This window comes from Alosa alosa, chromosome 10 (genome assembly GCF_017589495.1).
Source record: "Alosa alosa isolate M-15738 ecotype Scorff River chromosome 10, AALO_Geno_1.1, whole genome shotgun sequence".
Taxonomy (NCBI): Eukaryota; Metazoa; Chordata; class Actinopteri; order Clupeiformes; family Clupeidae; genus Alosa; species Alosa alosa.
The window spans coordinates 33,776,761-33,801,403 of record NC_063198.1 but is presented as its reverse complement, the minus strand read 5'-3'; the positions used below and the strand labels follow the sequence as shown (position 1 = coordinate 33,801,403).

Sequence of the window (24,643 nt, the reverse complement as noted above, 5' to 3'; positions counted from 1 at the left end):
AAACTGATAGTTCCGGTCCTTGATTGTGATTGGCCTCTCGGGGCTTATTGCTTAATTAGAACACAGCTGATCAACCGTCTGCTTTCACTTTTGAATGAAGTTCCAGTCCTTGCATAGTGATATGAAAGACGTGAATTAGAAGCGGTCTGTTATACTTAGCAACGGTGTGTTATCAAGAAATAGCAGACCACCGAACGTTGGGAAGGCCCATTCAAGTGAATGGAGTATTCTTCAGCATTATGAAGAGCTGTGTAATAAGTAAGGGATAACGGACGCCGAGGTGTCCTGTTATACGTAATTAATGGACGAAGGCGAGGGGCAAAGAACTCCTCCGAGTTGCCTCCGCCCATTCCGTATAACTGGACACACCTCGAAGGCCGTTATCCCACTCATCACCCAGTTGCCACTGTAAAACAAAGGAAACACACGGTTCTGTTTAAAAAGAAGCTCACTAGTTCAGCTTGGACAGTTAGCTTGTTTGCAGTTGATTCCATTGTTGCGAAGCCTGCCTCCAGGCTCAACCGTTGTCCTACTATCGTTGTTATAGTTACCATTCATAAGCATTGATATGGAACGGTGATTAAACTTTTTTTACCAGATCTACTTCATAGGTGTCCCGTTATTCAGAATTAAAAGCCACCCCGCCAACCAATCAGAAAAGAGTATTTCTTCTCTCCGGGTGATAATGAGAGATAACGTCCATATAATACTCTCATATGACTTACAGTTCATTCAGAATGCCACCATGGCACGTGTTCAGTATTCAATATTCAGACCAGAAATATCTCTGATGCGGCACTCCTGTGGCCAGTCTGACTACTAAAACATCTCTGCACTGTCTTTTGGACTATTAAAACATCCCTTCACTATATCTTTAAAACATCTCTTCACTGTCTCTTTTGGACTATTAAAACATCTCTTCACTGTATCTTTAAAACATCTCTTCACTGTCTCTTTAAAACATCTCTTCACTGTTTAGACGACAACGAAAACGATGCAGCTGGTGATGTTGTTCTGCGTTGGACTCCGTCTCTGGACTCCGTCTCTGGACTCCGTCATTTAGACGCAAACGGAGGTTTTCTCCTCCCGCAAACAGAGTTTTTAAAAACTCCGGGCTGATCGTTTTTTTGGGAAAACTCCGTTTGTTCGTTTGCGTCTAAAGAGGTACAAACGGAGATTTATGTGACGAGGCAGAGATTTTTTCTCAGTTCAAAAGATAAAGAAGAAGTGATTCGTTGCTGTTGTTGATATTTTCGGGATTCTGATTGGCTAACATGGGCTTGAGCTTCTCGTTACACTACCACGTACAGGTTTGGCATGCTCTTGAAGGCATGTACCCGGGTTAGTGTAAAGGAAAACTTTTCTGAAAACTGACAGGTGTGCACAATGTTATTTTTGAAAATGGAGAGTGTGAAATGTCCGTTTATGAAAATAGCCGGCCACGTGTAAACGTAGCCTAAAACATCTCAACACTGTCTTTTTAAAACAATATTGGAAATGTAGATGAAGGATCAGTATTTGGCTTTCCTTTAATTAATCTAAAAATAATTATCGGAAGCTATAAATGTCTATACTGATAGATCAGCACATAGCTAACATCGGCCGATAACGTCAGCACACCAGGACTTGGTACTTTTGGCTGTACAGTATCTTTCTGAAACTGTCCCACACTTTTTCTCAGGTTGACCTCAGGGTTGACCATAGGGGTTTCTCAGGTTGACCTCAGGGTTTAACTCTGCTGCTCTTCTGGTCTCTATCACCTGCCTGCACAGTAGCCCTTGTTAGGACAAGCCAACGTGGGTGTACATGTGTGGTTTGACCTAAGCATGTGTGTGTGTGTGTGTGTGTGTGTGTGTGTGTGAGCAGGTGTGTGACCCCTGGCCAGCATGGCTGTGACGGGCGGGTCTGGAAGGCTGTGTGTTAGCGGGGGGGTTCGGGAGACCCTGGAGGACCCCCCCCCCCATGTGTGGAAAGCACTACCAGAGAACATGAGGCTCGGACCGTCAGCCGTCAACCAACACCGCATAGGTGAGGACACACACACACACACACACACACACACACACACTCGGACCATCAGCCATCAACCAACACCGCATAGGTGAGGACACACACACACACACACACACTCGGACCATCAGCCATCAACCAACACCGCATAGGTGAGGACACACACACACACACACACACACACACACACTCGGACCATCAGCCATCAACCAACACCGCATAGGTGAGGACACACACACACACACACACACACACACACTCGGACCATCAGCCATCAACCAACACTGCATAGGTGAGGACACACACACACACACACACACTCGGACCATCAGCCATCAACCAACACTGCATAGGTGAGGACACACACACACACACACACACACACACACACACACACACACCACACACACTCAGACCATCAGCCATCAACCAACACCGCATAGGTGAGGACACACACACACACACACACACACACACACTCGGACCATCAGCCATCAACCAACACTGCATAGGTGAGGACACACACACACACACACACACAGACACACTTGCATAATTACTAGAATAATTGTTATGAAATTATGTAATCATTTATTAATGATATGTATTAAACTATGGTTTTCTTCTCAGTACATGAAGTGCTGGTGTGTGTGTGGTGACAGTAGTTCCTATTTGTTTGTAGATATTCTCAGTTTGAGAATAACGGTCTTTTCAGCCGTAGTTATGGGGTTTGTGGCATGAGGGCTGTTTAGTGTGGCCCTGACTCTCCCAGGCTGCTGGAGAGAGAGGTGAACGGCATTATGGGTAAACATGAAGCTGCCGAAGCAGAGTTCATCATTGAACTCTTTGTGTGTGTGTGTGTGTGTGTGTGTATGTGTGCTGCAGATGATGAATGCTGTATGTGTGTATGTGTTGTTGGTGTGGCAATACAGTTAATGGAACCTGTGTGTGTTTGAGAGACAGACAGACACTGAGGGCCAGATGTACTAACGCTTTTGCCCAATTTCCAGCGAGATTTGTTTCGCAGAACGGTGTGTAAAATCATTGGCGGTATGTACAAACAGGCCGCAATGATGTAAAAGCTTCGCCTGTCGAGGAGCTGAAAGTGGCATATTGCATTTGTCATGTCATGCATATGCATTCATGGGAGGATCCAAGGGAAAGTGGGAGTTTAGCGTAAAAAGATGGGAGGGGAAGAGTAAAGTGCACCTAATTATGTATTCCACGGTATGTACAAAGACTGCTCCTGAAAGCGCACGTCTATTCTGCACCTAAATACTTCCGCCTTGTAAAAGCAGGTTTTAATCCAAATTGCAGTTCAATGCGTCAATAAGAGAACCTTTCAAAGACAACAGAATCGCTATTTAGAGCACCAGTTTTGTAAGTCTTTGTACTATCAAAAAGCAACATTAACTTTTGTTGGCCTTCGAATGTCTTACTTTCACTTTCACGCCATTCACTTAAACTTTCCTACTTGCTAGATTTGACCAATCTTCCATATGCACAAGTAGTTTGAGTAGAACTACTAATAATAATAATAATAATAATAAGTTTATTTTATATAGCGCCTTTCTCAAACCCAAGGTCGCTTTACATAGTAGGAAGTAGGAAAGGCAATAACAAACAAACAAACAATACAACAAACAAAGGCAGGGAAACAATAACAAACAAACAAAACAAACAAGAAAGACAAGTTATCTGTATGGAACTATGTGTTGGGTGTGGAGGAGAAGTGATCATTAAACAGAAAGGTCTTGAGATGTGCTTTGAAGAAAGGAAGAGATGGACAGGCACCTAAGGGGTGGGGGAGGGAGTTCCAGAGTTTGGGGCCAAGGCACTGAAGGACCTGCCACCCAGGGTGGAGAGTCTGGAGCGGGGGATAGCCAAGGGGTTTTGGTCAGAGGATCTGAGTGAGCGGGAAGGTGTGTAAGGGGTCAGGAGGTCGTAGATGTAGGGGGGAGCAAGGTTGTGGAAGGCTTTGATGGTGAGTAGTAGTACTTTGTATTTGATCCGGGACGGAACTGGTAGCCAATGGAGAGTGCAGAATATATTGTAGTCTTTGAAGGGTTTTAGTGGGGAGACCAAGGAAAAGTGAGTTGCAGTAATCTAAACGGGACATAATGAAAGAGTGAACCAAAGTCTGTGCATCACTAGCAGAGAGGAAGGGTCGGAGGCGTGCAATGTTACGGAGGTGAAAAAAAGCAATCTTGATATGAGGATCAAAGCTAAGGGTGGAGTCAAGCTGAATGCCAAGGTTTTTAACAACAGGGGTGGAGTGGACAGATGAGCCATCAATGTTGAGAGTTAGATGGGGAGATTTGGTGAGGATGCTTTTAGGGCCAATCAGCAGCATTTCGGTTTTGTCTGTGTTGAGCTTGAGAAAATTGTTTTGCATCCATAATTTTAAGTCAGAGAGGCATTCAGTGAGGGAGCGTGGTGGGGGGTCAGAGGGAGAGGGAGTGGTAGAGTTGGATGTCATCTGCATAGCAGTGTCATAGCATAGCAATAATCTGGCCAAGAGGGAGGATGTATATGAGAAAGAGGAGGAGCCCAAGTACAGAACCCTGGGGGACACCACGAGTGACAGGGGACTGATGTGGACCAAGTGTTACAAACTGCTTTCTGTTGATGAGGTATGACTGAAACCAATTGAGGGCTGTGCCAGAAACACCAATAGCAGACAGACGGGAGATTAGAACATTGTGGTTGATGGTATCGAAAGCAGTACTAAGGTCAAGGAGAATAAGAATGTTAAGTGAACCAGAGTCAGCAGACCGGAGGAGGTAGTTAACTATGCGTAGAAGGGCAGTCTCTGTACTGTGACATGAGTGGAAGCCAGATTGAAAGGGCTCATACAGGCAGGTGGTGGTTAAGAAAGGTGTGTAGTTGTGAGGCCACCACTCTTTCCAGTACCGGTAGTTTATTAGTGATTGGGGCCAGGAAGGGGAGGTTGGAGATAGGGCAGTAGTTTATTAGTGATGTGGGGTCAGAGTCAGGTTTTTTGAGAATCAGGAAGGGGGGTGTAACTGCAGGAAGGGAGGTTGGAGATAGGGCGTAGTTTATTAGTGAGCAGTCTTTGAGAATGGGTGGGCAGCAGGGCAGCAGGCACCACACCAGAGTTGAGGCAGGTGTTAACAATCAATGTAATGGGTTCAGACAGGGATGTGGAGCAGGCTTTTTGGGGGGGCAGCAGGCACCACACCAGAGTTGAGGCAGGTGTTAACAATCAATGTAATGGGTTCAGACAGGGATGTGGAGCAGGCAGGGTGGGGGCAGCAGGCACCACACCAGAGTTGAGGCAGGTGTTAACAATCAATGTAATGGGTTCAGACAGGGATGTGGAGCAGGCTTTAAGTAGAGGGGTGGGGGCAGGTGTTAACAATCAATGTAATGGGTTCAGACAGGGATGTGGAGCAGGCTTTAAGTAGAGGGTGGGGCAGCAGGCACCACACCAGGTGTTAACAATCAATGTAATGGGTTCAGACAGGGATGTGGAGCAGGCTTTAAGTAGATGGGGCAGCAGGCACCACACCAGGTTGAGGCAGGTGTTAACAATCAATGTAATGGGTTCAGACAGGATGTGGGGAGTAGAGTGGGGTGGGGGTAACTGACTTAGTAATGATGTCAGTGATGGTGAGGGAGTCAGTAGTGGTGAAATGAGAGCTGAGGGCCCAGAGAAGGAGGAGAAGAGAGAGAGAGATAGCATTGGGGTTGAAGGAGTGGTAGATTTGGCTAATTTTATCTTCAAAGAAGTGTAAGAAGGCCTGGTACTGCTCAGGGGTCTTAGTCTTAGGACAGAGTTTGTCCGCAGTCCTGAATAAGGTTTTTGGCCTGGACACGGAGGAGGTTATGAGTGATGAGTAGCAGTTTGAGCGGGCAGCATTAGGTGCATCCCTATATGTCTGAATATGTTCGGTGTAGAGCATGGAGTGAATTGTAAGGCCAGTTTTCTTGTATAGCCGTTCAAGACGGCGGCCAGCGGCCTTTAGTTGCCTCAGCTCAGGGGTGAACCAGGGGCATGTACGGTTTGCTGGAACAAGCCTAGTCCTGACAGGGGCTAAGCTATCAAGCAGGCTGGTCAGGGTGTCATTGTACATAGCAACCAGGTTATCCGCGGACGAGAGCTCGTCCAGGTCAGACAGCGGCGAGGCCTGTATAGAGGCAGCAAGCATGCTGTGGTCAATTGACCTGATGTTACGACCTGTGATAGTTGTTTTCTCTGAGGAGGGAGGAGGAGAGATCATATGAAAACGGCATACAATGAGCTTATGGTCAGAGACACCAGAGATGGAACCAGAGACAGAGATGTCATTCAGACCAGAAGAGCAGAGCAGATCCAACGTGTGGCCATGAGTGTGAGTGGGAAAGTCAACATGCTGTGTCAAACTAAAACAGTCCAATACAGAGTTAAACTCTGAGGTGTAAGAACAATTAGTATCCACATGAATGTTAAAATCCCCTAACATAATTATAGCAGAACAAAGGGATGAAATAACAGTGAGAAGTTCATTCAATTCAGACAGAAAGTTTGCAGATGGTTTTGGGGGGCGGTAGATTAGCAATAGTAAAAGTGGTAGGGTAGAGACAACCTTCACAGCAATATATTCAAAGGATGTCACTTCAAATGGCTTAAGTTCTTTAATAGTCAGATCTGAGCGGTACACTACAGCCAACCCGCCCCCTCTCCCTACAGATCTGGGTTTGGATAAGTAGCAGTAGCCAGAGGGGGTCAGCAGGTTTAAATTAATGCAGTCACCGGGTTGTTGCCAGGTCTCTGAGAGACAAAACAGGTCACATTTTTGTCAATTATCAGATCGTTTATTAAGGCCATTTTGTTTGTGATTGAGCATGCATTTAGGTGGCCAATGTTAAAGTTCTGACGTGACGACGAGGCAGGAGGAGGCAGCCTAGGAGGGCGATGGAGGTTGTCAAAGTTAATTCCCCTGTTCCTTGGCTGGGGTCGTCGACGGTCGGGCGTGTATACAGTTGGGATTTGGGCATCGTGTCCATAGATGAGAGTCGGTCCTTTTCTGAAGCGATGAGCATAGTGTGGACGACGAGTAATTCCAAGCGAGCAGCAGAGTTTATACAGTGTCGGGTCCAGGGGGGTGTGGCAGCGAAAAAGTTTAAGAGCAGCAGGGGTGTAAACAGGCTCCATTGCCAAGTTACAAAAAGCACACAGGCACAACAGCATAAAGCGAGCTGAGAGGACTTTAATCCAGCTACCAGCGGAAAACATGATATCGACAGATTTGACACAGTGAAGTTGTCACAAGCGACACAGCAACACCACGCTACTACATGTTACAAGCCAACCAGGCTCACAACACAACCCAGTCCGCAATGTAATCAGCGCAGTTTAGTACGCCAACCATTAAACAGACTGGGGACAACAGCGAGGCAAGAGGGTAGAGACACACTCACCACTGCAATAGTCACTGTGGTGAGAGCACCACGGAGAGAGGAAGAGAGCTCATGCAGGGGAAGGGCAGGTGAGCCGGGCAGTGGCAAACAGAACTGGAGGAGCAAGTCTGTAGCAAAGTTTGTAGAATCCACGGACAACAGCAAAGCAACAAAGCAACAATGCTCCAGCGACAGGGCAGGAAGGTTCAGCAGACACTAGGAGGAGAAGCGGTAATCCACTAGATTTGGGGTAAATGGACACGGAGAAAGGAGTCCAGCAATAGCAAAGAAGACACCCGGTGAGCAGCGGCAGACACACACGCACAGCGTTCACTCAACCGGAAATGACGACTTCCATTCGACTTCCAGACGACTTCCAGACGACTTCCACTTGTGACTACTGATCTTCATTATCTTCTTATCATGTATGGTATTATTTAGTGATCGCCAAACGTTTGATTCTTTTTAATGTTGTCATCAGTTAACTTCATTCAACTGCGCTTGTAGGCGTTGCCGTTCAGTTGTGGACGTTCGTAAATTGCGTTTATGGGCGGAGAAAGGCAGAGAAAAGCGCAGTTTACACTAAGGATTGAACGATTGATAAATACGAGGGAAACTTGGGTCTGACAGCGTTCGCAATGTGCGGTTTGTCTATGAAGCTGATAACGCTACGTTCGCAAATGTACGTACATCTGGCCCAGAGAGTCCACCTCAAGTTGGAAGGGCTTCGAAAATTGAGGAGCCATTAGAACTGGCGAGGTCGTGAGGAGTCGTTTGACTGACTCGAACGCGTTCTGGCAGAAGGCAGACCAGATGAACCAGCTGACGCCTTCAAGAGACCAGTTAGAGGCTCCACAATCGTGGAGAAACTTTTACAGAAGCACCGGTAGACGCCGATCATACCTAGGAACCGCATCAGTTCCTTCTTGGTGGCCGGCAGAGGAAAGTGGTCAATCGCGTTGACCTTTGCTCACATAGGATGCGCTTTGCCCTGTCCTACGACCTTCCCAAGGTACGTTACTGTAGCCCTAGCGAATTCAGATTTAGCGGTTGATGGTCAGATTTGCTGCTGCTAGACACCTAGGGGGGAATTCTCCAATGTGCGTAAGGGTGCGTAAGTTAAAAAAAACCGCATAACTATGCACATTTCACTATACGCAAATTCTCCCCTTCGCTTAAATCTGTCATTTACCTTATCCATGAGGCTACATTGTTTCATAGTGAAAATCCCGTTATCACCCACTTCGGATATTGGAGCTTACCGACTGTGGTGGTAAGCTCCCACCTCTAGACACTGTGGAGGTGGAGGTGGGAGGTGCACTCTAGACACTGTGGAGGTATGATGTGGGAGGTGCACTCTAGACACTGTGGAGGTGGGAGGTGCACTCTAGACACTGTGGAGGTGTGAGATAGAGGTGGAGGTGCACTCTAGACACTGTGGAGGTGTGATGTGGGAGGTGCACTCTAGACACTGTGGAGGTGGGAGGTGCACTCTAGACACTGTGGAGGTGTGATGTGGGAGGTGCACTCTAGACACTGTGGTTGTGCACATGTCTCTTAAGCTCTCTACTCCCATTCAGGTTCAGGTTCAGGCTGGCGTGGGTTGAAGCCAGTAGTGTAGTGGGTAAGCAGTGGCATGACAGTCTCTGGGTTTAATCCAGCGATGCCTCGTGAATTCATGCTCGCTCGTCAAAATCCTCTCCAATCTCTCCATACCATAATCACACACATGCTCATACTCACACTCACGCTCTGGCTTTCACTCACACACAGACACACACACACACGCACACACACGCTTCCTGAGGCTTTCATATTCGCCACCCAGTCCTATTTTCCAGGTTTGAAGAGGAACTGAATGAGAGGCTGTGAAGACGTGTTCACCCAGATAAGCACACTTGCACACACAGCCCCAGAGCAGTGGAATAAGACACAATAGTGCACAATAGTGCATAATAGTGCAGTCTTTCCCTCAGGGGAGTAAGACACAATAGTGCATAATAGTGCAGTCTTTCCCCTCAGTGGAGTAAGGCACAATAGTGCAGTCTTTCCCCTCAGTGGAGTAAGGCACAATAGTGCATAATAGTGCAGTCTTTCCCCTCAGTGGAGTAAGACACACAGTAGTGCATAATAGTGCAGTCTTTCCCCTCAGTGGAGTAAGACACAATAGTGCATAATAGTGCAGTCTTTCCCCTCAGTGGAGTAAGACACACAATAGTGCATAATAGTGCAGTCTTTCCCCTCAGTGGAGTAAGACACAATAGTGCATAATAGTGCAGTCTTTCCAGTCAGTGGAGTAAGACACAATAGTGCATAATAGTGCAGTCTTTCCCCTCAGTGGAGTAAGACACACAATAGTGCATAATAGTGCAGTCTTTCCCCTCAGTGGAGTAAGACACAATAGTGCATAATAGTGCACAATAGTGCAATCCTTCCCCTCAGTGGAGTAAGACACACAATAGTGCATAATAGTGCAGTCTTTCCCCTCAGTGGAGTAAGACACAATAGTGCATAATAGTGCATAATAGTGCAGTCTTTCCCCTCAGTGGAGTAAGACACAATAGTGCATAATAGTGCAGTCTTTCCCCTCAGTGGAGTAAGACACACAGTAGTGCATAATAGTGCAGTCTTTCCCCTCAGTGGAGTAAGGCACAACCCTCCGGTTACAAGTCAGTAGGCCACGGCTGCCCCTCAAGTGCAGTCTTTCAAGTACAGTCTTTCAAGTGCAGTCTTTCCCCTCAGTGCAGTGCAGTGCATTCTTTCCCCTCAGTGGAGTAACACACACAGTAGTGCAGTATTTTCTGCGGTCATGCTGGTGTCAAGCTTGACATTGTTGGTGTAAGATGGTCATGCTGGTTTGCTAGAATGATCAACATAAACTGGCATGGCCAGTTAAACCAGCAGTGTACACCAGAAACACCAGCTAAAATGACCAGCTTGAGGTAGTACGACAAACCAAACCAACTGAATTACCATCGTAAGCTGGGTAAACCAGCTGAAGGTATGTTTTCGCAAGAGTTTTGCTGGTCTAGCAGGTCAACCATCATAGGGTGGTCAAACAAGCTGGTTAACAAGCTGGTCAATCAGCAAACCACTTTAAGTTGGTCAGGTTGTTTTTTTTCAGGGGTGGTATTCCCCCTGCTGAATGGGACAAACTGTTCAAACGTCTCCTGCTCCTGTTTTGAAGGTTGAAGTGACAGGTTTAAAAAGGCTCTGCAGCCACGTGCTGATTGGCCAGCTCAACTGCTGTGTGCTGATTGGCTGTTTGAGCAACCTTGTGCCATGTGATCATGTAAACAGCGATAGCAGCTGCTCTTTAGCAACAAAACACTTTCTCTTCCTCTCAACTTTCTCTAAACCCTTATAACCCCCCCCCCCACTCCCAACCCTTATTACCCCCTAACCCTTACCTTACCCCCCCCCCACTCCCAACCCTTATTACCCCTAACCCTTATTGCCCCCACTCCCAACCCTTATTACCCCCTAGCCCTTACCTTACCCCCACTCCCAACCCTTATTACCCCCACTCCCAACCCTTATGCCCCTAACCCTTGCCCCCCCCACTCCCAGCCCTTATTACCCCCTAACCCTTATTACCCCCTCCCCACTCCCAACCTTACCCCCCCACTCCCAACCCTTATTACCCCCCCACTCCCAACCCTTACCCCCCCCAGGTGTGTGGGCGGTGCAGGCCATCCCCAGGGGCAAGCGCTTCGGCCCTTTTGTGGGGGAGAGGAAGAAGAGGTCCCAGGTGACCAGTAACGTCTACATGTGGGAGGTGACCAGCACACACACACACACACACACACACTCACTCACACTCACACGCACATTTATATGATTTATTTGGATTAGAAGATTATAATCATATATCATGACATAATCCAAATTTGATAGAAAGGTGTACAACAGCAGCCAATATCCCAGTCCATTATGCACATTAGGGGTAAAGGTGGCACCTACGCCTCCATATGTAGAGGCTAGCAATTACTGCTGATACAGAGCAATATCTTGTCAGTTTCTTGGCCTTGTTCTTATGTAGTCCACAGATCTGCAGGCCTCGTACACACAGTGATTTTACAGGAGTAGCCAGAGTTATTGAAAACATTGTACCATGGTTGATATTTTTACAGTTTTGAAGCATAGCAGATGTCCATGTAAGCATCGAAAGAGCAACCAATTTCTATTATTAACGGCTTTGGTGTGTTCATTAATTACAACTATGTCAGGTGTATTTGGTAAGTTATTTATGGCAGTTTCCAATGTAGCGCACTGTTCGTGTGGGGGAGAGAACCAGTCTGTCTTGATCTTTTCATTGTGATGAATTGCAGTAAAGGTGGCATTGTCGCGGAGCTCCTTCACTGACAGTGCAACAATACGATGGTGGCGCGCAATGTACAGTCCTTTGTAGGCAGTGCAGCCATTACACACACTCTCTCACACACACACACACACACGCGCGCGCTCGCGCGCGCACACACACACACACACAGGTAATGCCGCACATCTCTCCATCTCTCTCTCTATCTCCATCTCTCTCTCTCTCTTCCTGCCCCCCAAGGTGTACTTCCCGACGCGAGGCTGGATGTGTGTCGATGCCACGGACCCTTTGCAGGGGAACTGGCTCCGTTATGTGAACTGGGCCCGATCCACACAGGAGCAGAACCTCTTCCCCCTGGAGATCAACAGAGCCATCTACTACAAGGTGCTACGGGTAGGTACATCTACTACAAGGTGCTAAGGGTAGGTACACCTACTACAACACCTGCTACAACATCTATTACAAGGGGCTAAGGTGTGCATCTACTGCTACCTCTACTAGGTTTATCTACTACAAGGTGTTGCGGGTAGGTGCATCTACTTCAGGCTACTACAAGGTGTTGCGGGTAGGTGCATCTACTTCAGGCTACTGCAAGGTGTTGCGGGTAGGTGCATCTATTTCAGGCTACTGCAAGGTGTTGAGGGTAGGTTTGTTTACATTTACATTTGCATTTAGTACAAAGTTCAGCGGGTAGGTTTTGTTTAATACACAGTGCAGCAGGTAGGTTTGTTTAGTACAAGGTGTAGAGGGTAGGTTTGTTTAATGCACAGTGCAGCGGGTAGGTTAGTTTAAAGGGGAACTTGGCAACTATTTCAACGTAATAAATCCGTTTAGAAATCATTTGGATGGTTAAATGACCTGTTCCGGTGAAAATGGTGACTTTCCCCGCTGCGCCTAGCGTCCCCAGGCGAAAAACCAACCTTGCAACATTGAGACTACCGTCCCGGAAAGAGAAGTGAGAAACAAGAAACTTGTTTTAAATCGTGTTTCTTACCTTGTAACATCCACATAGTTCTGCCAAACTTATGCTAACCGTTCGCTAGCTTGTAAACAAATCCATGTGCTTTATCGTTACCTTTTCCCACAGTTAAATTTGAAATAGCAAATAAAAATTTCTCCAGCAGAGGGGGAAATCCTGCCAAGTTTCCCTTTAATACATGGTGCAGCAGGTAGGTTAGTTTAAAGAAGCCCTATGCAGGTCTGGTTATTCTTTTGCTGTTTCTGGGTTTTCGCCTGATTTGGGCTCATATTTTTCACAACATAGCTCCCCTGCAGCCGGTGGTAGCAAGTGACTGCACGCTAAACCCCACTAGCTAGCGAGCTAGCCATCAATAAACCAAGCTAAACACATAGGGTCACAATAAAATGGTCGAACAAACACATTGTTCAAGAGACTATCAAATCACATTACAAAACGAAGTTCACCCAAGGGTAGGCTACTTACAATTTCAACAGCAACAAAGTCAAGTCGGAGTCCGTTTTGCAGTCTTCTTAGAAACTACAATCTGACTACATTTTCGAGTATTTCCGCTGAGTTACATCCGGATGTGTTGGGACCCATGACCAGAAAGTTGCATATCGTTTTTCATCCGCGGAGAAGCACTAGGGGAGATGAAGCACCCACCAAAGCACCCAAAAAAGTGTTGTAGAACCATCAGAACGACTCTCAACCTGCATAATTAAGGTAATTTTGCTAAAATTGTTGCATAGGGCCTCTTTCATACATGGTGCAGCAGGTAGGTTTATTTAATTCATGGTGCAGCAGGTAGGTTTGTTTAATGCACAGTGCAGCGGGTAGGTTAGTTTAATGCATGGTGCAGCAGGTAGGTTTGTTTAATGCACAGTGCAGCGGGTAGGTTAGTTTAATGCATGGTGCAGCAGGTAGGTTTGTTTACCCCAGATGCACACAGGTGTGTTGCGTTACTGCATGCCGGTGGGTTTTCCCTTCAGTCAGGGGTTTGTACTATGGTGTACCTTGAGGCGTAACCGTAATTTGATTGGCTGGTGCCCTGCGATGCTGTCCGTTGATGCAAAAAAAGTTGAAAATGTTTTGACGGAGGCGACGGGAGCAAAGCAACGCAACGGAATCACAATTCACTTCTGCAACAGATGACGTAAGCCCATGTAGATGAACGGGATGCGTCTCCAGCATTCAATGCAAGCGTCTGTGGGCACCGTTAGGACAAGCGTCTGTGGTGCAGCAGGTAGGACAAGCGTCTGTGGTGCAGCAGGTAGGACAAGCGTCTGTGGTGCAGCAGCGGTCCTCCCACAGGGCTCGTCAGAAGCGAGTGGAGCGAGTGCTGCGTTCAGCCCTGAACACGCCGGGTCAGGAAGCGAGTGCTGCGTTCGGCCCTGAACACGCCGGGTCAGGAAGCGAGTGGAGCGTTCGGCCCTGAACACGCCGGGTCAGGAAGCGAGTGGAGCGAGTGCTGCGTTCGGCCCTGAACACGCCGGGTCAGGAAGCGAGTGGAGCGAGTGCTGCGTTCGGCCCTGAACACGTCGGGTCAGGATGCTCAAATATGAGCAACTTCACCTGCCATGGAAAGGAACATTTTGAAATTCAGCAGAATCATGGATGGATGGATGGATGATGGATGGATAGATGTGGGGATGAGGAGATGGATGAATGGATGGGGGGATGGATGGATGTGGGGATGGATGGATGTGGGAATGGGTGGATGGATGTGGGGATGAGGAGATGGATGAATGGATGTGGGGATGGGTGGATGGATGGGGATGGATGTGGGGATGGATGTGATGGGGATGGGTGGATGGATGGGGGATGGATGTGGGGATGGATGTGGGGATGGGTGGATGGGGGATGGATGTGGGGATGGGTGGATGTGGGGATGGGTGGATGGATGGGGGATGGATGTGGGGATGGATGGATGGGGGGGGATGGATGTGGGGATGGATGTGGGGATGGATGTGGGGATGGGTGGATGGGGGGATGGGGAGATGGATGGATGTGGGGATGGGAGATGGATGGATGGGTGGGGGGGATGGATGGATGGATGGGGGGATGGGGGAGATGGATGGGGAGATGGATGGATGGATGGATGTGGGGATGGGAGATGGATGGATGTGGGGATGGGAGATGGATGGATGGATGGGAGAATGAGCACATTCTGGTGTACAGATGTTCAGGCTGATCTTACTGAGCTATCCCACATGTATATGCTGGAATAAAGTCTCTGTGTATTATTCTTCCTCAGAAGATATGGATTAGAAAAGGACTGAGCGCGGAGATTACAGGGTGCAACCCCTGCAGGCTCTCAACCTTTGACTTGTATTCCAATTTTTGATTAACACACACATACACACAGGTGATTTACAGGTCTAATGTGGCCTGTTGCGCATATTAATGTACATTTCACTGAATATTATATGATGATATGATCATGTATTATTACATTATAATGACATTTTCTGTTCAGTTCCAGCTGTAATATATATTATATTATTGGATTGGATTGGATCTCGAATGCAGTCTCTAGTCAGTAATATCTGATCACTCCTTGCAGGTGTGCACAAGCCCTCGTGCTCTGAAGCATGAGCAGAACGCCACTGATGAGCAGAACTGGGCCATTAGGCCTCGCGCTACAGAGTTATTACAATCACACTACAGTACAGAACGGATTTAAGTATAAGTATAGAATAAGTATATATACTATTTTGATCCCGTGAGGGAAATTTGGTCTCTGCATTTATCCCAATCCGTGAATTGGTGAAACACACACAGCACACAGTGAGGTGAAGCACACACTAATCCCGGCGCAGTGAGCTGCCTGCTTCAACGGCGGCGCTCGGGGAGCAGTGAGGGGTTAGGTGCCTTGCTCAAGGGCACTTCAGCCGTGGCCAACTGGTTAACGAGCAATGGGTATAATGTATGCATAATACTTTTGGACGAATGCTCTTTTGAGCTACAGCACTGTCTATCAACATGTTTATTGCTTGCTGAAATCATTTACAAAGTTTAGGCTATCATGAACAAGTCTCATCCGAATGGCAACCTAGGCTTCATATTTTTGTCACCTTTAATTGGATGTTTTAAACGAATGTTAAAATATGTGTAACATCTTTTCGTCCAGATATTTACATACACAGGTATGTTGCTTGGGGCCACTCATCAAATGCCTAGACATCTTTCATATCAAGGTTTCGACTAATGGTTTATTCATTAACTCCAGCCGTTTACTGGTTTACCCGTCCCAACGTCACACCAAGGGTGCTATAGCTGTTTTCCATATTTTATGCAACACAAAAGAGACTTGAAGTGGCCCTTTCTTGCCCTGTCCCGCTATTATATTATGACTGCAGTTTCAGGTCGGCCGTAGATGGTGTTTGCTCGAATTAACTACTTCTCACATCTTGTTTGCGTTACTCCTTTTTGTACATGTTGTAAGAGAGCTTTGCGTGCTTGATTCGGACTTGACGTTCCAGGCCCGAACATTTTCCTCTTCGCCCCACTCATACTGCAGTAACCTCCATTTTGATTGGTCCATAGTCTCTTCTTTACTTCTTTCAGCCAATCGGACCAGGGGAAGAATTGCTTGTGTGGTACAATGGGGAAGACAACCCGGAGATAGCAGCTGCACTGGAGGAAGAAAGAGCAAGCAGTCTAAGCAAGAAAAATTCTCCGAGGGCTAGAAGAGGTAAACTATGATCTTTTAACCGGCGTCTATAATGTTACCTGACGAGTGTATAACCAAAGTGTTTGTATTTCCAAAGTTAAACAAATGTTTGTGGTACTGGTGGAAGTGTGTACAACGGCAAACTTGGTCTAGCTTGGATAGTTTCAAATTTGCGTTAGCCAGGATGGCTAACGTTACAGTTCAGACATTTGAGGTGGATTTGCTGCTCGTTGGCAAGCGTGTCAAATTTTCTGCCAGCAGATAAGAGGATGCATCCATCTTAGCTAAGCGACCTAACATGTATTAAATGTGTAATAACATGCTTAATCGTGCGATTTCACATACGGAGATAGGCCGTCTAAGTTGTGAAGCTAACTCGCTAGCTAGCTTGATACTTTCGACAGCAGCCATACCTGTTTCGTGTTTGATGTTAGCGAGCTAGCTTTCTCGGGCTGTTTCCCTTAGCTCTCCAGAACAGCAAGCTAACTAGTAGTGACCTTTCCTGTCTCCGCGTGGACAGTTCATTCTTTTCGCTGCCGTTAAGGTTAAGTAAGTTAACTGTTAATTTGAAGGAATAAGAGATACGTGGTTATCTCCATGCTGACGATTCTTACTAAATTTTACATGTATGCGTTCAAGTTTCTAGGCTACGGTGTGTTGGGTCCTCCGGTGTTTGCTGACCAGTACTTCATGGTCACTAGTTATACCAACCCCCTAAGTCTGTGAGAATCCCATTTCGTAGTAGTATCGGTTTCTTTCACGTGTTTACAAATAGTGTTAATCGTGGTAAACGATCGATTTCTCCCTTGTATCGTGTTGGAACATCGTTGCAGGACAGAACTAATCGAACAGGTCACTGTTTATCAGAGTATTCACGGTTGAGCAATTTCACTCATCAGCCAAGTTAGCAAGTCAAGTAGCTTCTGGACCAATCTATGGTGCAGCCACGGTATCCACAGGTCACCCATCGGCATGCCAGCTATGCAACAGCGATCTGGCTAGCACAGCTAGCTTGCTAAATATTTGTCGGTTCAATCTTATGTAAGAAATCTCCTTTGATATTGCCCTGAGCCCATCAGTTACGTGACGCGATATGCGTTTGTGTTGCATTCGTGTCTTCTGCACTGTAAACTAACGTGAGCGGTCCTAACCTTGCATTTGAGTAAAGCTTGGCCGATTTCACTCGGGGATTCCTAAACTACCTTTACTCAGGCCATCCGACCTGTTCTCTACTCGTTACACCCACCCAAACGCCCGGATGCTCACGCAGTTACTGTGTTATGTGCGTTTTTTTTCTCTGAAACGCCACCAAACTAGTGCTTGTTTATGTTCAACTAAATGCCGTTTTCGAAGAGATTTGCTGAAAGTAGTACACATTTAATTAGAATGTCGAAAAAACAGGAAATCTAGTCAGTTTTATCAGTGCGCAGTAAGGTTGCTCAAGCTAGTCCCACACCCTTTCCTTAGAAGGGACCTCTCTCTACCAAAGCTCTTCCCATCCGGGAGACTTCAGGGCAGCAGGGGTATGAACTGCCAAGTAGTGCCCTATATTTGATGTGGGGGGTCAGATTATTACACTTTACAGCCACCTCATCTTGTTTATGCTGTTGTAAGTTTATTTAGTGGACAAATGGCCGTATGTGGTGAAGTGTTATATAGTTGATGGTGAAGAGTATTCATGGCTTTCAGTGTGTTATGGCATTTCTGTGACTGACACTACAGGTTCTAGTGGCAGACTGAATGAAGGCAAGTGTGTAAGCAGTGTATACCAGACATGGCCACAGCAAACAGGGTCATGTTGATCTGTAGGCGTGTGTGTGTGTGTGTGTGTGTGTGTACCCACCCCCTCTTGAGCCCTGTCTTTGGGAACGTGCGCGTGCGCTCATGTGTGTATCTGAGTGTGTGTGTCTGCTGTGGTTGGTTGTGTTCTACCCTTCTGAGCCCTGTCCTCTTTGGGGATGTGTGTGTGTGTGTATATGTGTGCGTGTGTGTGTCTGTCTGTCTGCCTGCCTGTCTGTGTGTGTGTCTGTCTGCCTGCCGTAGTTGGTTGTGTTCTATCCTTCTGAGTCCTGTTCTCAGTGGTGGCGTGTGTGTGTGTGTGTGTTCTGAGTTCCAGTGGTGCTGTCTGGTGTCCTTAAGGACACAGTCAGGGGTGTTTCCCGCAGTGTTTTGGGATTGCTGTGAGTGTGAGGACAGTGGCTGCATACTCTGTGTGTGTGTGTGTGTGTGTGTGTGTGTGTGTGTGATCACCGAGGACAGTTGGGGGTGTTTCCCCCGGGTGCTTTGAGGCTGCAGAGAGGAGTGTCCTCACAGTGCCCTCACACAGAGGGTGTCTGTGACCATGCTGGTCAGATGATGCGATGCAGTCGTGTGTGTGTGTATGTGTGTGTGTGTGGAGAGGGCATGAATCAGGCTTTGTAGAGGATGCTCCCAGATGACCTTGTCCAGTCTGCTAGCTGAGGTAGCAGCTAACTGTAGTCCTATCACGTAAAACACTGTCCACTAGCATGTGGTGCACCCCTCTGCTTTATACATCTACTGTGTAAACTTACTGTGTATACTTGTAACCGGAGGGTTGCCGGTTTGAACCCCGACCAGTAGGCACAGCTGAAGTGCCCTTGAGCAAGGCACTTAACCCCTCACTGCTCCCCGAGCGCAGCTGTTGTTGCAGGCAGCTCACTGCGCCGGGATTAGTGTGTGCTTCACCTCACTGTGTGTTCACCTGTGTGCTGAGTGTGTTTCAGTAATTCACGGATTGGGATAAGGCCATCCTTAAAAATATTCTTGTTTGCAGTAACAGCCAAAAAATAAAATAAAAAATGAGTCGGTAGGTAGGTCAATATTTTTTTTTCAAGATTCAAAGTAAAAAAAAAATACAATTTTGGTCATGGTGATTACGTAGGTATGAATTTACACAAATGTGCATATTGTGACGTAACTGACTGGGTCTTCAACCCGTGCCTTCAGGCGCACCATTGCAAACCTCATTCTGATGCAGGTTATATAGACCAGCCTTTCTCAAACTTCTTTGACCTGAGGCCCGGTCATGGCAGACTTTGGGGTCATAGGGCTCATCTACATGTACCCAGAAAAGAAGGCTACAATAGCTTTTTGCCACGCGTTATATTGAAAATTGACTATACAATACTCAATGCTATACAGTGTATTATACAGTCTCTGCTCTGTTTCTATGGAAGTTCCAAAAAACAACGTCATTCTATTAATTGTCGTTAAATAAATAAATAGCCTTCCAACAGGTTGAAGCGGAGCTTTGATACCAACTTTATCGATTAGTTTCAGTTTCTCTCGCACAGACGCGCATTGAATGAATGCTCATACCACCACTATATTGTATGGCTCCATGTGTAATGGCATCGATAGAAACGTTTGTTTTCTTTTTTTGTCGGTCTCCACGTTGCGGACCCATATTTTGAGAGATGCTGAATAGACCACAACCAATTTCAATATTTCGACACGGTCACCGTTAGACTAGGGGGGAGAAGGGATGGGAAAAGATCTGGGCACAGTTCTTCCAGAACTTCGTGCCAAGTAAAAGCGTTATCAGTTTGTGTGAATGAAACAAAGCGTATAGGCCATAGTGTGACATGCGTAAAACCAATGGTGTCGAGATGACGCCACAGGGTTTTATTTGAGTCTACGTTTGCATGTAGGCAATTTATATTCACAATACTTAGGCCTACTAAAATAAATATTATTTTATTGCATTTGTATTTCATGTATTTCAATGGCCAAGTAGCCAACTTTCCGTGTCACTTTTCTCACCTAAAACTATTTTTGTATCAACAACTTTTTATTCGAAAAAATAGTTTTCAAGATGCTTCAATACACACAATTTTTCTTTTCTCGCTGAAATAATTTTTTGTAATGTTATATTAACAAATCTAAAAAGGGCGTGTTTACACCTATGATTGACAGCTGGCTGGCTGCAGACACGACGCTTTGTCCATTATGTTTTACCGTCTAGGCTGCAGACACTACACGTCATCACTCGCTTATTTTAACAACACCTGATTTCGACACATAATCTAACCTAAATAAGTGTTGCTGTTATTATCATTAGGCTATATCTTATCACAGTCTGACTAAATACATATTGATAGTCATACATTGTGTAGTTGTTTGTAAGAGACATCGTTGTTAGTTGTGACAGATTCTTTGTGAAAAAAGATATGTGCTGTTCTTTCGTAGATGCTAAGTATATTAGCTCATAGCATGCTACATCATGCTAGCATTAGCCAGTTGATAGGTAAAGTAAAAGGGCTCTGCTATATTGATCCGAAGTGACGTTGGCCATAGTCACCATCATTTACAGTCCTACTTGTTTCAAATGGTTTAACGTAACCAGTGATTGCCGCCATCATCGTTGCAACTTCATTTGAATACACTTTGTCACTGGAGAAGGCGATGTTAAGTTTCATTAACATTAACTCTTGCTTAGTTTTGCGAATGGCAATAAACGCCACCTAGCCTGCTAGGTCGACAACCTCGGTACTATGCCCATTTATGAATCCGCCCGACAAATAACGTTACTTGTGTTTTAGTGAACACATTATTGGACCATAGCTTAACGTGAGGAGGGATTCAACAAATGACAATTTGCTTAGTATGCTCAGAACAGCGGTATCTGAAAATGCGTTACGGTATCGTTGTTACCTGCGATTGCACTGCTGTAGAAGCATTTTGCATTGGTATGATTTGAACAGGTCTTGCCAGTGATGTGTAAATCCTCCCGTAGATGTACATCATTTCAAAATAATACGTCTAAATTGAAAACTGTGACAACTCATTGATAGGCTCTCTCAATATGTCTGTAATCGTATGCCTCTACCACAGGCTTGCTAGTCTTTCACCAGAGAGGGTGCTCCATTATAAATCAAAAATGTAATATTGCAGCCTTCATGTCAGCTGTAAAAATATGAGAACATGGACCTACTACATCAGGATACTCTGTAAACATTTTACACATAATCAGGAAGCTACTTTGCTGTTCAGTGAGTGATGTGCTAAAGTGGTGGTACGTTTAAGGAAACATTTTTATTCTTTGTTTCAAGTGCATAAGAAAATACCACATTATGATGGTTATGGTTACCCTTACATATACAAAACAATATACCGTAATACTTCAAACAGGGATCAATCAATAGCCTAATGAAATAAACAATGAAAATGAGGGGGGAAAGCAATAAAAAATAAAAATGCCCATTCAATCAATAATATAATGACAAAAACATGGTAAGACTACATTAAGAATATCAATATTAAACAATATCAAATTAATCAACAGCCTATAATGAAAATAAAACGGTACTACTGCATACAAACCATAATGTATAAGAAGCGCTTAAAAGACCAAAAACTATCACAAGAATGAAGAGCAACTCATTCCACCAACATGGAACCACTGAGGAAAAGAGTCTTGAATTTGACCTAGCGTTTAAGACTGGTCGACACAACAGATGCTCATCAGAAGACCGCAGTGAGCGGTTGGGGATGTATATCTTGATCATTGAATTAAAATAACAAGGAGCAGATCCAGTCAGTGTCCTATAGGCCAAAGTGAGAGATTTAAATTTAATTCTGGCTACTGTAGGGAGCCAATGGAGAGTAACTAGGAGAGGAGTTACGATGTGTCCTCTTTGGCTGATTGAAGACCAGTCATGTTGCAGCATTCTGAATGATATATCACACAAAATAAATAAAAAAAAAAAAAATTCAATATTGATTTAGTATCAACCAATAATTATTCTGATATTAATATTCTTGTAACGTCTACATCTTTGTGTAGGCTACAGTTAAATACTATGCAATGGCATGGCCTATACAAAGCAATGGCCTCTGACTTAAATACCAAGGCAGTTAAATGATCGTGGTATGGTATAGTCTACGTGATACACAGGACTACACAGTAAACCCATTTAAAAAGCATCATCATCTCCGTATACCCATTTAAAATAGGCAAGGATATGTATAACATTTGGGGTTGCTCACAGTATACCCACCACTACAACTAACTAACTAGACTACACCACTGGTTAAGTGGTGCATTGCAATTTACAATTTGAGTTCAGGGGCATACAGAAAGTTGAAGTTTGGGTGACCTCAATAAAGAAAATAGAAAGAAAGGGATGTGTCCAGCCTCAAGTATAAATGATGTCACAATAACAGAAGGTTCAGAGCAGCGGCAGACCTTTCTTGGTGCCACGCAAGTTATTGAAAGTCATGTGTTTTCAGAACGTAGTGGTGCTGTGCCATGTCCCATGTATAAGGGGCTTCAGGTTGATCCAGTGACGGTGGGTGATGTCGATTGTTGTTTGTACTGTTTAGCTAACTCACAGCCACAAAATTCATCCAGCCAGCTAGCCTTCGGAGCCGAGTCGACCTGCGTTGTGGAAAGGAGAAGGGGGCGGGTTTCACTTGACAAGGGGCGTGTTTAACTCGCTGAGTGGCAACTGAGTGGGCGTGCCTGACCGCGACTCCTCTTCACTGCGCATGCTTCAACTTTTGCTGTGCAGCCGCACTTCAAATTGGCTCCAAATTTTCCAAGATGGCGTCGCCTCGGCGGCTTCAATTCCATAGCCCAGGTGACATGTGCAGGATTCTGGGACTAAATGACAGATAAGACTGCACCTCCCAGCATGCGCAGGTCCAGTAGAGGCTATTAGATAGACACACACGCACACACACAGGTCCAGTAGAGGCTATTAGAGACACACACACACACACACACACACACACACAGGTCCAGTAGAGGCTATTAGATAGACACACACGCACACACACAGGTCCAGTAGAGGCTATTAGAGACACACACACACACACACACACACACACAGGTCAAGTAGAGCAGTGTTTCTCAAACTTTTTCAGACCAAGGACCACTTAACCAGTAGAAAAAACTTCACGGACCACCTAGCTAATAGACACAATAGGCCCACTCACTGAACCACATTACTTATTGTCTTTGCACCTTGCTTATTGTGCCAGAGGATTCATATGATTTAAATTGGCGTAGCTTACATAGGCAGTGTTGCAGAGTAGGGTTGTGCCGATGGACGAGATCAATGGGGTGCTGCCATGCCACTCGGTTGGGCCTGGTGTGTGTGTGTGTGTGTGAAGAGGCATCTGGGGTGCTGCCATGCCACTCGATTGGGCCTGGTGTGTGTGTGTGACGAGATCATGGTCCATCGTGATGGTTGACAGGCATCACGATAGAAAGCAACCATGGTGATGCCACGCCCCCACATGCCAGTCACTAATTCCTGCTGTAACAGGCTAACACATAAAAAAACCTTTCCCTGGGAATTAAATGAAGCCTACTTTAAAGGCTGTCAGCCAAACAGTTATCACGTATTAGTCTACCGTCTTGTAAAATAAAAGACTTATTAGTCTACCCTCTTATTCAAATAATTCCTGACTGTGACGTGAATGTGTAGCCTAATTGTCTTTTTGTAGCCTACATGTCTCGCAGGCCTATAGCCTACATTGGACATAATATGTAGCCTAATGTTTTAGCAGAAAATATAGATTTATTATTGTTAGGCTACGACTAGGACATTCTAGCTCAAATATTTTTTTTGAGGCTACAGCGAAAGCCAAATGCGCCCTTCTCCTCTGTGTTAAAATAAACCATTTCTTTTCGTTAATTATAGGATCAGAAGGTAGCCTATCCGTCTTTCACTGTAAGGCTTGTATTTCATGCATTTAGCAAAGTCCCAGACAGCAGCGGAGTGGTAATCGGGGATTAAGTTATTTGTAAAAGTGTTTTTACTTCGCCCTCCTATAACCTGGACTGGCGCGAGATCGCTTTACTTTTACTTTCACGCCCTCATAGTCAGCATAGACGGTAGCCTGATAACGTGGGATGCTGCATCGTACTAAGATTTTAAATGAGTGACCACGATAGTCTTAAGTAGCTTTTTTGCTGGGTCCAGCGAAGGCTGGCAATGTGTAATATTCCGCTGGTTGGTGCACACGCAAGTGTTCAGATTGATTGTGACACGATATTATCGTCCATCACGATGTTTTACTGTACACATCGCCAAATGCCGATTTAGGCGACATCGCCCAACCCTATTGCAGAACTGTTTGGATTTACAAACAAGTTGGTTCAATATTGCAAACAACTCGTCTATATTATTTTTTACCACGTCTGCTCGCGGACCACTTGGGATAGCTTGAGGACCACCAGTGGTCCCCGGACCACACTTTGAGAAACACTGCAGTAGAGGCTATTAGAGACACACACACACACACA

At 45.7% G+C, this 24,643-nt stretch overlaps 1 protein-coding gene across 1 annotated transcript in view; it reads left to right on the top strand.

Moving 5' to 3' along the window:
* Positions 1-1,866: 1,866 nt before the first annotated feature.
* The window catches only part of prdm2b (PR domain containing 2, with ZNF domain b), a gene marked incomplete at its 3' end in the record, with an annotated part of 30,291 nt that continues 7,514 nt past the window's right edge, over positions 1,867-24,643 (top strand). The window contains 4 exon segments of the mRNA XM_048255536.1: positions 1,867-2,028; positions 11,088-11,191; positions 11,975-12,127; positions 16,263-16,389. Coding sequence (XP_048111493.1) covers positions 1,887-2,028; positions 11,088-11,191; positions 11,975-12,127; positions 16,263-16,389 — 526 coding nt within the window.